Source organism: Musa acuminata, chromosome BXJ2-3, assembly GCF_036884655.1.
Source record: "Musa acuminata AAA Group cultivar baxijiao chromosome BXJ2-3, Cavendish_Baxijiao_AAA, whole genome shotgun sequence".
Classification (NCBI taxonomy): domain Eukaryota; kingdom Viridiplantae; phylum Streptophyta; class Magnoliopsida; order Zingiberales; family Musaceae; genus Musa; species Musa acuminata.
The window spans coordinates 38118788-38133410 of record NC_088340.1 but is presented as its reverse complement, the minus strand read 5'-3'; the positions used below and the strand labels follow the sequence as shown (position 1 = coordinate 38133410).

General features: G+C 36.1%; 1 protein-coding gene across 4 annotated transcripts; it reads right to left on the bottom strand.

Moving 5' to 3' along the window:
* Positions 1–1990: 1990 nt before the first annotated feature.
* On the bottom strand, positions 1991–9751 carry LOC103979069 (polyadenylation and cleavage factor homolog 4). 4 transcript variants are annotated; one of them, XR_671208.3, is made up of 7 exons: positions 9239–9748; positions 8309–8410; positions 7879–8136; positions 5637–6227; positions 3188–5255; positions 2443–2532; positions 1991–2207 (listed from the first exon to the last, which is right to left on the bottom strand). XR_671208.3 is itself a non-coding variant. In XM_065100550.1 (7 exons), the coding sequence occupies exons 1-6, from the start codon at positions 9599–9601 to the stop codon at positions 3213–3215; spliced, it is 3225 nt and encodes a 1074-aa protein (XP_064956622.1). In that variant the 5' UTR covers positions 9602–9749; the 3' UTR covers positions 2282–2532; positions 3188–3212. The 4 variants fall into 4 exon arrangements, 3 of the variants coding, with proteins under 3 accessions (XP_064956622.1, XP_064956621.1, XP_009393367.2); XM_065100550.1 differs by lacking the exon at positions 1991–2207 and having other exon boundaries at positions 2282–2532; positions 5637–5914; positions 6047–6227; positions 9239–9749; XM_065100549.1 differs by lacking the exon at positions 1991–2207 and having other exon boundaries at positions 2282–2532; positions 7879–8124; positions 9239–9751.
* Between the last annotated feature and the right edge of the window lie 4872 nt (positions 9752–14623).

The window sequence follows — 14623 nt, the reverse complement described above, 5'->3', positions numbered from 1 at the left end:
TTGTTGGCAAAAGCAAAAACGATCCAATCTATTCGAGACTTCAAGTAATCCAAAAATGAACTCTTTTTTTACTTTATTCATAGATGGACAGACGAGAGATAGATGATCAATAGAATAAAAATCCTCTTTCCTTTATAGTTGCTCTTTATTTTTAATTATATAAAAATTCTTTCAAATCGAATCATGATAATTGGTATACCTAATATCGAGCAGAGAGACTCAAGTAAAAAATGATTAATCATGCACGAAACATTTTGAATCGACAAGTTAGGTTCGACAAAGTTAAAAGACAAATTATGTTACATTTTGAATCGACAAGTTAGATTCAACAAAGTTAAAAGACAAATTATGCTAGTATTCTAGAACCCCTAATGAATGATTATTTTACATCGTATTCTAGAACCTCTAATGAATGATTATTTTACATAGTATTCTAGAACCCCTCATGATTCATTTTTAGTCATAGACTGTGATGACAATGATATATAAAATGAAAAAGTCATTGGATAGAGGTGAGGTTTAGATATTTGGACAAACCAAGTCAAAATACCTGATTTACTAATGTCTAAATCCGACATGTAACAGTCTTTATTCAGGTCAGTAGACCAGTTCATACAATGTATACCTTGGATGCATCTCTTTGATTAGTTCACCCACAAAAGAAACAGAGATCAACTGTACCTCTCTCTCTCTCTCTCTCTCTCTCTCTCTGTGTTTCTTGTAGATGTCTACAGCCAATCTTTCGTTTGCACTTCGATGGGTTGTAGACCCTTTTTCAGCACAAAAAGAATCACCATTACCTTTTTCTTCGCATGTGTTCCAAATTTCTTAATCTACTTCTGCCATGCATGAACTCTGAACTACTGTCTTTGTCAACATAAGAGACATCAACTGATCTCCATCTCTCTTTCCTTTTTGTTTTGGAATTTTCTATGGCTGACTACCTTTTGAGCACCAAGAGAATCAAACCCTCACCTTTGCCATTGCTTGAGTTCTAAGTTTCCTAATAACTTTCTTTCTCAACATCTACTACAAAAAGAAAAACAAGGAAAAAAAAAGAATCAAATATATCCCTGCCAATTGCATGTGTCCTAAACTTTCTGATACTGTTCTTCCTCGATATGTTTACCAGAGGAAGACAAAAGTAATGTTTTGCTTCAACTCTACTAATTTTGCTGTTTTTTTTCAAATAAATGTATACTTTGCATCCTTCCTTCTTTCGATCAAATTTCATTTTCACCATTTATCCTTCCTTCTTCGTACCAAAAATAAAATAAAAAATACATTGGAACTGTTATTGATGGCTTAAAAAATATGAATCAAATTTAGTTCCATAAAATACTAAAGTATATTCCACTCCAACCATGACATCATGTCATCCCTACATGTAATATATGTAGGGATCACTGCTAATAATTGACTTGTAATCACAAAAAAAAATAATCTCAGTCATCAAACTAGCCCAGACATCCAGTGTGGTTCAGGGATTCCAACACTAGCAATAGCATCAAGCAATACTTCAAGCAAGAGCTACAATTCAAGATGATGCAAGTACCAAGAGTTGAAGAATGCCAACACAAGAAAACCAAAACCCTAAAGTTATAGGACTAGGAATTCAATGAGGTTTTGGGCTGGGAATGATCTTGCATTCATCCTCTAAAACATGTACTTAACTGATGCACAACAGGTATTCCCAGATATTAGTAGGCCCACGCAGACATTTAACTGATCTGATTGCCAGTAGAAACTTTCCTTCTTCTGTGTAAGGTATTATGTAAAAAGACTATAATCTACATTGGCACAGGAACAAATAAAGATGTGTTGCTAATGGAACTGTCAAAGTGATAGACATTTAGCACTGCTTTTACTGTAACCCATCCTACTCGGAAAGTTTAACATGAAGTAGGAGCAGCTAAATGTCCATCACTTGACAGCTCCATTAGCAACACATCACAAATGCAACTACAATTCACCAAAATAAATCTTTAAGGACAGAGATAACAGATGTCATGCTGCATCCTTGAAACAATAATGTAACGTACAGTTCATGCAGTACGAGTTAAAGTAACCACAATGCTCAAAAGTTGAAGGTCGCCAGCATGGTCAGCCAACGTGTACAATATCATTGGACGAGTTAAGTTGCCAATGAGCCTGATGAAAGTAATCAAGACATCTTTCTGCAGTTGACTGTAAGTTCAGACCTGACGCTGAATGAAAAACAAGAGCCACTTCAAGGAGATTAATAGAGAGATACACAATAGAGACACCAAGAGCAGGGAAAGATCAAAACACACTTCTTTTATCCATTTCTTTGGAAAACATATATATGGTGAGATGAAAAGAAAAAGACAAATGAGAAAAATATCAATTTCTAATTTTCAAGCACAAAAAACAACAGGTAAGGTGGCATGCACATAAGTACATGCAAGTGCCACAACAAACCTCAAGTAAGCCAATCTGGTTCCGGTGACTTGAAGTGCAGTGCAAAGCTGGTAAATACTTTCCATTGAGAACTATGCATCTGTACCAGAACTGTAAAAGAGAAAAACAAAAGAAGAGGGATGATAATTAACAAAAAGTCCAACTCTATTTCTTTAAAACACTTCTTTTCTGAAACACAAACAAATTCATGACTCTCATCTCGGGCAACTTAATTACAGTTCTGAAGTGGAATTAACCAGGGAAACAATTTCATGACTAACACAAGAATTTCAATTAACTGACCTTGAATGATTCTAGCAGAGACAAAAAAACAGAGGGTTGTTATCAGTACAGAAGAAGTTTTTTTTGGGGTAATGTAAAAGTCGATTACAAAGTTCCAGTTTTTAAAACAACAAATAGACCATAAGCTTTATGATTCACATGATTCTCCTCGCACAACCAAAGAACAAATCAGAAATAGATTATTGAGTTCTCTCAAGACTCATCTATTATCCATCATCAAGGATTTTCAAGCTATTGCTGCCATCGATGCAAGACTCCTTCAAGGACTTTGAAGATAAGATTGAGAATAGTAATACTAAAAAAAATGTATATCCTCGAAACAATCACAAATTATAAAAATGTTGGCATTTAACTGAGCATAATTCAACCTGATTTTAATCTAAAGCAGCAAGTATTCACTTATGATTATGGCATTAGCGTATGCAGAATATCATGAAAAGTTGTAAATGATTTTGCAGCATACCAGGCAGCAACAGAACCAATCATGATCACCCTGAATTCAAATTAGGTTGCCTTGGTGCACATGGTTGGTCCACTTTATCATGCTCCGCGATATCTGTATCATCAGCAGACCTTTGTATTGTGCACCGTGCATGTACAATAAGAGACTTACCAGCAGTGCCATCCATATTGTTTGCATCATCTTGCTTGCTTGGTAGATTCAAATATACAGTCCCTTTGTACATCCATTCATCTGTTGCTTCAGAGTATATATCCTCAAATGGTTCTCCACACAGTACACATATACTTTGGCTCTCATCTGCAGGAACCATTGGTTCAGATTTCTCTTTAATTGGGACAACTTCCTCCAAAAAAATTGCTGCCTCTAAATGACGAGATTCTGGTCTCATGCTACCATCGAGCCAATTTGTCCTATTTGAAAACCAATTTCTAGACTTCGGGTTAAAATTACTTATCACAGACTTCTGTGAGACATGCCAATCTAAATGACATTGAAGCTGCTCTTGTAGTCTAAGTCTTAGACCGCATATGTGGCACTGATGCACTAGATCCTCTAGCAGACTTCTGATGATTGAAGGATGAAATCCACGTAAAATTTCTGATTTGAACTCAATGCCTATATCCTTTGGTTCAGCTGCATTGGATAGCGATAGCATGCCACTTTCAACTGATTTTGAAGCAGCAGGCTCTTCTGCCAAAGTTGGAGGAGTGCTTGAGGTAGTTAAGATCGGAGGAATTTGCTCCAAACTTTTGCTAGCAAAGACACTGGACTGATCTGGGACCTCATTAGATGACTGAGCTGCAGATACAGTTGGCAACTCGGTTGACGATGAGGCTATTAAACCTTTTGCAACCAAGGAACTCAAAAGACTTGAAAGTGAGTTCACGTTGGGATCAGATGTCTTGGAGTTCTCGGAGTTCACACCAACCAAGGATGACGAAGGTGGAGGCCCAAGTGGCAGGGGAGGCATCACATCTCCAAAATGGGTGGTTGAATTTGCATCTGGTATATTACCAAGGGAAATAGGAGCTAACAATGATGGAGTATCTGAAGGAGCAGTTGATGTCAAAGCTTGAACAGGAGGAGGCCCAATAGGTAAAGGAGGCTGTATACTTGCTTTTTGGAAGCCACTGACTGAATTCTTTGGGAATAAACCACCATTCATAATAGCAGCCAGCAAACTACTCGTGGTAGGCGGTGTTGAAACATCAACAGCAGCATTATTTGAGTAGCTCATCCCAGAGTCTTTTCCACTCCAATGAGCTCCAATTGCCAGAGGCAGAAGTGGTGGCTTCTCGGTCTGAGACTGGGTTACACTCTGAAGGGGCGGTTGAGGCTTGGAAGGCTGAGACTGATTTTCTGTCTGCCATTTGGATAGATTATGTTGTGATTGCTGTGTGAAAGGAAGATGATCCCTTGAACTCAACCGATTAGCAGCATTAATTAAACCATCAAGTTGTTGAGAAACATCTGAGAGGGATGTTATTGAGCTTGATAAACTTGGCTGAGCATGATTTTTAGCAAGAAAATTACTTGGAGACCCTGGTAGATGTTGCACTTGATTTTGTTGCCCCTCCAGATGCAAAGCCTTCTGATCCACTTGAGCGAATGAATGAGATTGAAAATGATTATGATCAATTGAGTCATGTGGCTTCCCTTGTTGAATGTGCACTGAAGATGGAGGTAACTGAGAAGACAGTGATGGAGGTCGTAAAGGTTGTGGCCTTTGCTGTCCAGAAGTTCCACTTGAACCTGGGATATGAACATAAGAGCTCAAATTCGTAGAAAGGACGGAGGATCTCAGCCCTGGAAGAGGCAAAGAAGAACTAGTGCTTGTAGATGAACCACCACTGAAAGAAATGGATTGTTCTTTCAGTTGACCAACATTTGAGCCTTTATAATTTGATCCAACCACTGATTGTGACGCCTCATGGGGGGGCCAGAAGGATGAGGAATGATTTTCAGATGAAGCCCTTTGCTGCAATAGTGAATTCGAAGAGGCCTCCATACTGAATCCCAAATCAGTGTCCTGCTTGGCATGAAGTGGTGGAAGATAATCACCAAGGCTCTGCACGACAAGAATGTCATTAGCCTATATGTTTAATGGTGTAAGCATTTACTTGATAACCCTTTAGTTGAACATATTTGACAAATGAAAGTATACAACGATTTTTAACAATAATAAAAATTTTCAACTAACCTGCCTTACCTGTACGAGACTTGTAAATTTTACTAATTTCTGATAAAACACTATATATTATGTTACCTTGTTTCAGCTCAGAATTACAAAGGATCCAAATTCTAACAGAAACTATAATGCCATACAAACATATGATCTCCTAATTACAAACCATGATTGAACAAAATAGGATATATAAACTACATGCAGCATAAAATATGACATCCAGTACCAAGATAAAATGATTAGAAACATCAAAAGCATAAATACCTCATATGCCAGCACTCTGCCTTCTCCTTTAGCAGTCTTCACTAATTGAGAGAAGGCATCAACTTTGTTCACATTGGACTCTACATGCCCAGACTCCAGAGGGATCCATTTACCTCTTCCAAGGCTGGCAGTCTTATCAGCTTTATTATTATTCCACCCAACTTTTTGCAAGTAGTTGGTACCTCCATAATCTGTTTTTCTTGTTTTCATTTCATCCCACAGATACTCTTCCTCCTCAGAGATCTTCCAGCTCCTAGATGCTTCTAATTTGCTTCTATCTGTATCAACCAAGTCAACTGAAGTTAGCTGAGCACTAGCATTTGCAGATCCAGATACTTGATTGCTTCCATTAGAATGATTAACATCGAATCCTTTCCTTCTATTAAGCTGTGCTTCAGTAGCAGCCATACCAGCACCATAATATGTTTTGTCATGCTCATCTCGGTCCTTAAGCCTTTCACTGACTCTTCCTATGCCAGGGTCTGACTCTCGTGAAATATCGGAAGCATATACATGATCTCTAACATCTTTAAGTCCTTTTTTCTCACATATAACATTGTTTACTAATTCCTTCTGTGGCTGTTGCATATTCTGCAAAAAATAACTTATATTGAAGATAGACGCCTTCTTCAACTAAAATGAAAATACATCTAAGAAGTCAAAGTTTTTCAAACATCTTTGTTAAATTTTAAAAAGGGGAGAATACACAACATACAGGCAACTTTATAATCCAACTATATATATATATATATATATATATATATATATATATATATATATATATATATATATCTTACCATTCCTAGTTAACACAATGATATATCTATCATACAACGCTAGCATCACTCCCAGTTAACACAATGATCAAACACACCTAAGTTCATCTGACATAAGCTGCTATTGTCCCTCACATAAGCTGCTATTGTGACAAAAACATTGCTCGAATACTCAATTATCTTTGAAACCATCACTAGTACTTTGACAGTATGTATCTGGAGGTGGCATTGAATAATAAAAGTTGAAACCCATCTGTTATTAGTATCACCAGGACTTATCAAAACACATGTATTCCATTCACCATAACAATTTACATCTGTGGGTTTAATCTTTCTTCTGCCACATCAGAATCAGGTTTTAACAAACTATTGAATTATTTTGTTTGTCAGCTAGGCAGTCCAGCAGAAACAGCAAGTACAACTCAAGTGCAAAAAGTATTCAATATTTCTGTCTTTTGTAATATCCATGCGAATGAATTGTGAACTTGAACATAGCATATTATGGTCCTATCATGGACTTATCAGTGCTATGTTATGTACTATTATAAATCCCACCAGACTAATTTTTCTAAATTATGATGGAGACACCAAGAGAAGCAGGCATCAGTTACAGGTCAAAGATCAAACCACATTCAAGTTAAAGAAAAATCTACATCAAAACCGGTGGCTACAACTATTGAAGTCTTAGTACATTGATAGCTTAGACACTGAGTAATACCCCACAGATAAGCAGAATCACCCAATTCCCAAAAGAGTTTGACCTTCATTATAGCTTATATCACAAAGTCTTTAGTTGTTTTGGTAGTAGGAGGCAAACCTCAAAAAAATAAGGTACATGTTATCCATAAATGTTCAACACCAGGAACATTTGAGGAAAACAGTACTACTTACCACCAGGATGTAGACTGAAGATGCTTTTATGGCTCTTCCAAGCAAGCCATTAACAAGGCAAGAGTTCATATTTAAAACTATTAATACAACTCGATAGATATAAAAGAGTGGTAAATACAAGTAAATCTTCAGATAAAATTGATCAAATAATTACTCTTTTTCTACCTCTTTTGCTCCCTAATCACCTTGCTAACTAACATTTCCCTGAAAAATCTTTGTTGAATTTTATCCTCGTGTTACCTTAAGTCTTTTACCAATTCATTCACCATTTTCTGCTTGTTTTGATTTTCCACAAGAACCTATTAGTTTAAGAATTTTCATCACAGTTTAAGCCATTTTTTTTACATCCCAATACAAACACACTGATCTGACTAAAGAAAGTATAACTACATCGGATGGACATTGCAATGCTATTATAGAGACATTTACATTGACCACAACACTTGAAGAAATCTAGGAATTTCTACAGTCAACAAAAAAGAATTATATGAAATCCTGGAGACACTAGAACAGCAGAGGGTAAATGTTGAGACTATAAAGCCTTTGACATCTAAACTCATTGATGACTGGCTTACCCTAGGTGATTGTTGAAGGCGCTGCCTCGCCTCCAAGTATTTTGGATTCACATGAATGCTGTGAGCTGGACGTTGTGGTTGGGAATCAAGTTTTGATGATGCTGATCCAGATGAACCATTGATGACCGGTGGGAAGCCTAGCTCTTTTTCAATTATCTGAAGAGGGGCCAATGGAAAAACTCCTTTCCATGTCCCAAACAGATGTTTCATACTAGGATGAATAGAAGATTCAACCTGTTTGAAGGCCTTACAGAAGACCTACAAAAGCATCGTTAGCACAGAAAAAACTGAAGTAGTTTCATAAGTTGATGTGAATATGTAGAAAAGAACTGGAAGGACGATAAAAGGTGGAGAGAAACGGATGCCAAAATAACCATGATAGCAAATGAAATACAAGCTTCATAAATCATGACCAAACAGAAGAATCTACCTCAGGTAGCCTTGCAGCAAAATATTTAATATAATCTTTCCCGATATTCTTCACGATACTATCTAGCAGATACAACGATGGCAACTTCTGTCCACTGGGTGCCTGCGTATCAGCATTTCAACAATACATTGTGACTAAAAGGAAAATTAAAGAAACAAATGAAGAGGTATTTAGATATCCTAACACATATGAGCATAGAAAAAAATATTTGGTGGAAATTTTCACAAGCAGTTATGACTATTTTCCAATATATAGTTTAGGAAAAGCAAATTTAGTAAATGATGACTGTAAAGGGCATCATTTTTTTTAAGGAATTGACATCTTGCTAAATAACAATGTCGATAATAACAAAAAATAACATATGTTCAAGGCATAGAGAATGACATGATTTCTGACATCCCAGGTGGGCGATACCACATCATCAACAAATTTGAACCCATGAAGAAGCACATAACCTTTTGACAAAAAAATGATGCCTAGACACTTGTCAATCTAGTAAACATTCCACTCACACAGAATTGCACCAAGTAATAGTGTCACCCATTGTATTCATGTGCAAATGCAGATCACACAAACTCACTCAAGATTCCTTGGTTCAAGGAAAGATTTACATCAACGTTGGTGAATTTGGTGGGCAACGAATGAGATGTACAAGAATTGAGTAGTCTTAGAGACATAAGGATGGAACCTCAAATATGGAAAGTATAAATCAGCACCATTGGAATTAACTATTGAGAACTACATTTTTTTGCCCCAACAGTGTCTATTTGTGCATGCTCATATACGGCTACAACCATACTGCTTCACCATAAGTACAAAAGAAGAATCCTAGTACTCCACATGATAGTATCAAAAAGCCTTTTTTCCCCATCGATTACATACAAAAGATCAAAACTTGTGGTTCTAGGCGAGTTCAAGTAGATCGGTCACCTCAAGGACATTGGCGCAGATAAGAGCGGCAATTTCCTTAGCGGCGTGAAGGCTCTCTCCCGCGATAATGGTCAGATTAGTGATGATGGGCTTGGAATTGAATGTTAGCTCGGCGAGCGCCGTCTTGTACTGCGCCACAAGTTCCTGATGCGACCCTCTTCTCAAGACGTCGTCTCTCTCTTGCCTCTCCCCTGCCCTAGGAGCCAACGTCTGCCCCCCGGTCCTCAGCGGAGGAAGCGTCCGGTCCCGGTTGGAGGCGACGCGGCCCCGGTCCGCGGCGTTCGCTGCCGCCAGCCGAGGCCGCTTCAAGCCCGGTTCTCGGGAGCGGTCCATGGCGGATCTGCGGGAGTTCTCCATCTCCATCACCCCCGGGGGGAATTCCCGCAGTCGTCCTCACCTGATTCCATCTAGTGTTTCATGGATACGAAGGAGTAGGTCGGCCGCGCGATTTCGGGGATCGAAGAGCACTACTAATAAGAGAATTCGAAGGAAACGAAACCCTAAGTTTGGGAGAACGAAGGGCGGGGGGCGAAGGCACGTGCGGTGCGAGTGGCAGGAGAGAGTTGGGGGTATATGTGGAATTCCAGCAAACCGTGACGGCGGCTCAACACGTAATGGCCAAAGAGCGACGATCGAAAGAAGGAATAGATTCGAGGCGTGTGAATTATAAGATCCGTCCATTAATAAATACATTTTATAAAGCCATCATTACTACACGTAATAAACCTTGAAATAAATCGAAACGTATTAGATTCCGAAGCAAATAGAAGTATGAGTGAGGAATATGGATCCGAATGATGTGAATTAAATATTTAAATATTTTTGAATTGAATTTATGATTGCACCATTTGGAAGAAAAAATATTGAGTAAAAATTTTGGTTATGAACACAGATAGATACATTACAGATTTCCAATGTTTGTTTTACACAAAAGTAATGTGTCTAACTTTGATGATTTATTATTAGATCTTAGACTCGAATCTCGTCTTCCTTACTTAGTCTTTATTTACGATCAAAATTTAAAAAAAAATTTCATTATAAAATACTTTGAAAAATCAGCCTAATTAGAAAAAAGTATATATAAAGGTATTTAATTTCAAATTCTTACTATCAACAATAAAGGCATTTAATAGCCAAATAAGATTCCAATATACCAGTTATACAAATATAAGAAAAAATAATAATAATAATAATAACATCTTTCCTTTGTGACATCTTTCCTTTGTGACATGGGTGACCATATTTAAAAGTAAAAATAAATAAAATCTTTTGAATAGAAGTGCAATACTAACTAACTTATCCAATACACCTCCATTGGGACACATCAAACTTAGGGAAGATTGCACATTTGTAACTACCAAAGTCTATAGGTGTAAATTTAACTTTAAGAGGAACCTTACATGTCATTTTTTGTGGATTTTGGTATGCTTATGTGTTGGAGTTATAAATTTGAGACAAGTGTTTAAGAAATCATGATATGGAAAGACTTCTTGTAATGAAATTTTTTAAAAAAAATCAAGATTTAATTATTTTATAATATTAATTGTATCTTTAGGTTTTGATGGAAACAAAATATGATGGAAAAAAAAATAGATTTATGAAAGAGTGTATAAGAGAATTTATACTTAAGTTAGGGTTCATTTGAAAGGTATTATGGTTGATCTATGATAAAAAAAAAAATTAATTTTTCTTTATTATTATAAATAAAAAAATATCGAATCATACTAATTTTACATCTGTATATACTTTAATTATTGATATATCAAATTTCTTTTGATTTGAAAGTTTTTCTCTCCTCCACCACCATTGATCACTAAGCTGATCCAAGAGATCATATGACTGCCACTTTGTTCCACCTGCATTCCTGTTATGCCCTACTCACATTCCAACAGCCTCGCCAACTTGATTACCTCTTGACGAGGGATTGCTGAGTTGCTTGTTCTTCAACTTGCCGGAGAAGATTTGCTGGGCTCTGAATAGAAGCAATAGTAATTAACGTCCCTCAGGGAGATCATGTTGATCTTGTGTCTATTCCAATTGAGATGCTGCTCCTGTTGGATACGGGGGACTGAAATACCACCAATCATTTCGATTGACATAACAACCATAAAATACAATTACTTAGTGTTTATGTAATCATCAATGATTTTTTTTTTCTATTAACACAAATCAAATTATCATAAATAATATATTACTTTTATTTAAATTATTATTTTTCTTATTTATATAGTATGATTAAAAAATAATTAAAATTAATTTTCTTAATCATGTGAATAATTTTATCAATCAATTAAATTATTTAATTATGATGTGATTTTTAGAAAGTAAATAGTTAAAATTTTATTTTTGTGTGTGAACTATAAGAATTAAATATTATAATTCTATTATTGTGTATGAAAGTAAATTATAAATAAATAAAAAAATAAAAAATAATTGTTTATTTATTTTTGGGGATGAACTCACATTCTCCTTTATAAAAAGAGCAAAGAGCGTCCCCTCCTTCGTTTCTCAACTAACTTAAAAACGAAAGAATATAAGACAGGATTCCTCCTTTTTTTTTCTTTTGTTTACTAACTTTTATTCATATTTTAAAATTTTTGAATCTAAATTAGTTAATTTGTAGAAAAATAGATTTGTGTTTAATTATTATTTTATAATATTTTTAAGTATTGCTAAAAATATTAGAATATAATTTCATGAGAGATATCATATTGGGGTTTAAATTGAGTTAAGTTGATTGGCCAAACTAACCCATGTGGCCAAGAATAATTCAGCCCATGTAGCTAGGTATAAGTCAATCTATGTGATTAGGTATGACCCGACCATGTGATCATATATACCCTAGCTCATGTAGCTATATACGACTTAACCCATGCAATCAAGCATTTTTCAACCCATATGGCTAAGCATGACCTAAGTCGTAAGTTAAGCATAACTTAATTTAGTGGTAAGGCTCAATTCAACTCGTAAGTGAGGTTAAACCCAACCTACGAAGATAGACCCACCCAACTATATAACTTGTGTTAGATAGTGAAACCCAACTTGCTCCTCAATCCAACCTGTTGTATCATAACCCAACTTGCTACTTGTGAGAGGCATGTATGATACACGTGACCAATCAAAGGCTTAAGTGGGTAAATTCAGCTTGGACTAGTACTAATATGAAATAATCTAATTTTTTTACCTTTATTGATTTGAGCCTGTTAGTTGACTGAATCAGATATGTTTGATTAATTTAAAGTCAATTTAGAGTGATTCTAGACCAACTTGTTCAATTCAAACTTATTTAACCTAATTCAAATCAATCAAATCTAACTTAAACTAGTATATGATGATTCCAGACTAGTGCTGGTTATATATGCCTTGCAAGCCAATCACGTGAGTGATGACAAGTGTGACATGATACACATTCTTTTTTCTTATTATATTATTTGATATTTTAATACTTTATATTGCTTGTTGCATGAATATATTATGATGTCCATGAATTTGTACAATGGGAATCAAATCATGATGAGATCACGATAATGAGACCAATTCACCTTTAAACATAGACCCTAAATAATCCTAGTCATAGGTTACTCAAGAGGGATACCAAGATAATTAGGCAGACTGATGTACTGTATACCCGTACATATGGAAACGATTGGTCTCATAGTTGCTCATGTGGGGACACTAGGGATACAATGTAGATATTTATTGAAGAACGAGTTCACTGATTGATCCACTCATGGAATGTTGGATGGTTGATGATGCCTTATTATTATATATCGATTTCGTAGTCCCGATGGTGTATCTTATTCTTAGACTTAAAACACCAATGATATCCTTTATAAGTACTTCACTCTTTGATAGTAAACTTATATGTCTGATAGTTTAAAATCTAGCATAACCGGTCATCATGAGTGGTAGCCAATCTTACTAGGGCTATTGAGTGTCGATAGAGGATCATCTACTTTCGGTGTTATGAGAGGAATATCCTACGTGTTGTGTTTTTGCTTAGATAAATCCCCACCGGGTCATTTGGATTGAGAGAGAAAGAGTTCTTTAGGAGAATCTCATTAGAATGAGACTCGAGTAGAAACCATATGAGCCTGACAACACCATGCCCGATATACGATCTTTGGGGTATTAGATGGATTAAGGAATATATATATATATATATATATATATATATATATATATATATATATATATATATATATTAACTGAAGACGGACAAGTCCAATAAATTGGATTCTCTTATATCTCTAGGGACTGCAACACAGTGGCCTAGTATATCCGTAGTTGATAAGTCGAGGGAATTATCATGGAGATAATAATTCACTGAACTAGAAGGAATTCTAACGGGTATGACTCATGATTAGCTTGATATTGGGCCTAGAAGGTGCTAGTCATAGGTGCCCAACAAGATAATCACATGAGTGATGACATGTGTGACTTGACACACAATCTTTTTAATTATTATATTTTGACATTTATTACTTTATATTCACTATTGCATATATGCATTTATATATTATGATGTCTTTGGATCTATGCAATAGAAATCGGATCGTGATGAGATTACGATAATGAGACCGATTTACCTTTAAACACAGATCCTAAATAATCCCGGTCATAGGTTACTCAAGAGGGACATCGAGATAACCGGACAGACTGGTGTGTTGTATACCCATCCATATGATGGATGCAGTTGGTCTCATAGTTACTCGTGTGGGGACACTAGGGATACAATACAAGTGCTCATTGGAGAATAAGTTCACTGATTGATCCGCTTATGAAATGTTGGATGGTTGATGATGTCTTATTGTCAGACAACGATTCTATAGTCTCAGTGGTGTATCTGGTCCTTAGAATTGAGATTCCAAGGATGTCTTGTATAAGTGCTCCACTCTTTGATACTAGATTTATAGGTTTGGATATCCCAAATCTAGTACAATCGGTCATCGGGAGTGACAATCAACTTTACGAGGACTATTGAGTGTCGATAGAGGATCATCCACTCTTGGTGTCATGAGAGGAATACTCATGTGTTCTTGCTCAGACAAATATATGGTCAGAGTCATTCGGATTGAGAGAGAAAAAGTTCTCCGGGAGAATCTGATTAAAGCAAGACTCGAGTAGAAACCGTATAAGTTTGACAGTACCATGTCCAGTATACAGTCTCTGGGATATTAGATGGATTAGGGACTATAGGTATACGGTAACTAAGGACAAACATGTCCAATGGATTGGATTCCCCTGTATCATTTGGGAACTGCGGCGTAGTGGCCTAGTACATCTGTAGTCGATGAGTCGAGTGATGTCTTTGGATCACACACATATGGTAGACAGGTATAACTCACAGTCCGTAGGAGATAATAATTCATTGAGCCAGAATGA

Excerpts from the sequence above, each read along its gene's own strand:
- LOC103979069 (XM_009395092.3), bottom strand. The coding sequence starts at position 9,601 with ATGGAGATGGAGAACTCCCGCAGATCCGCCATGGACCGCTCCCGAGAA. Across the intron at positions 8,411-9,238 it reads TCTGCGCCAATGTCCTTGAG|GCACCCAGTGGACAGAAGTT; the intron begins GTGACCGATCTA and ends GCTGATACGCAG. Across the intron at positions 5,256-5,636 it reads GCAGAGTGCTGGCATATGAG|AGCCTTGGTGATTATCTTCC; the intron begins GTATTTATGCTT and ends CTTGTCGTGCAG.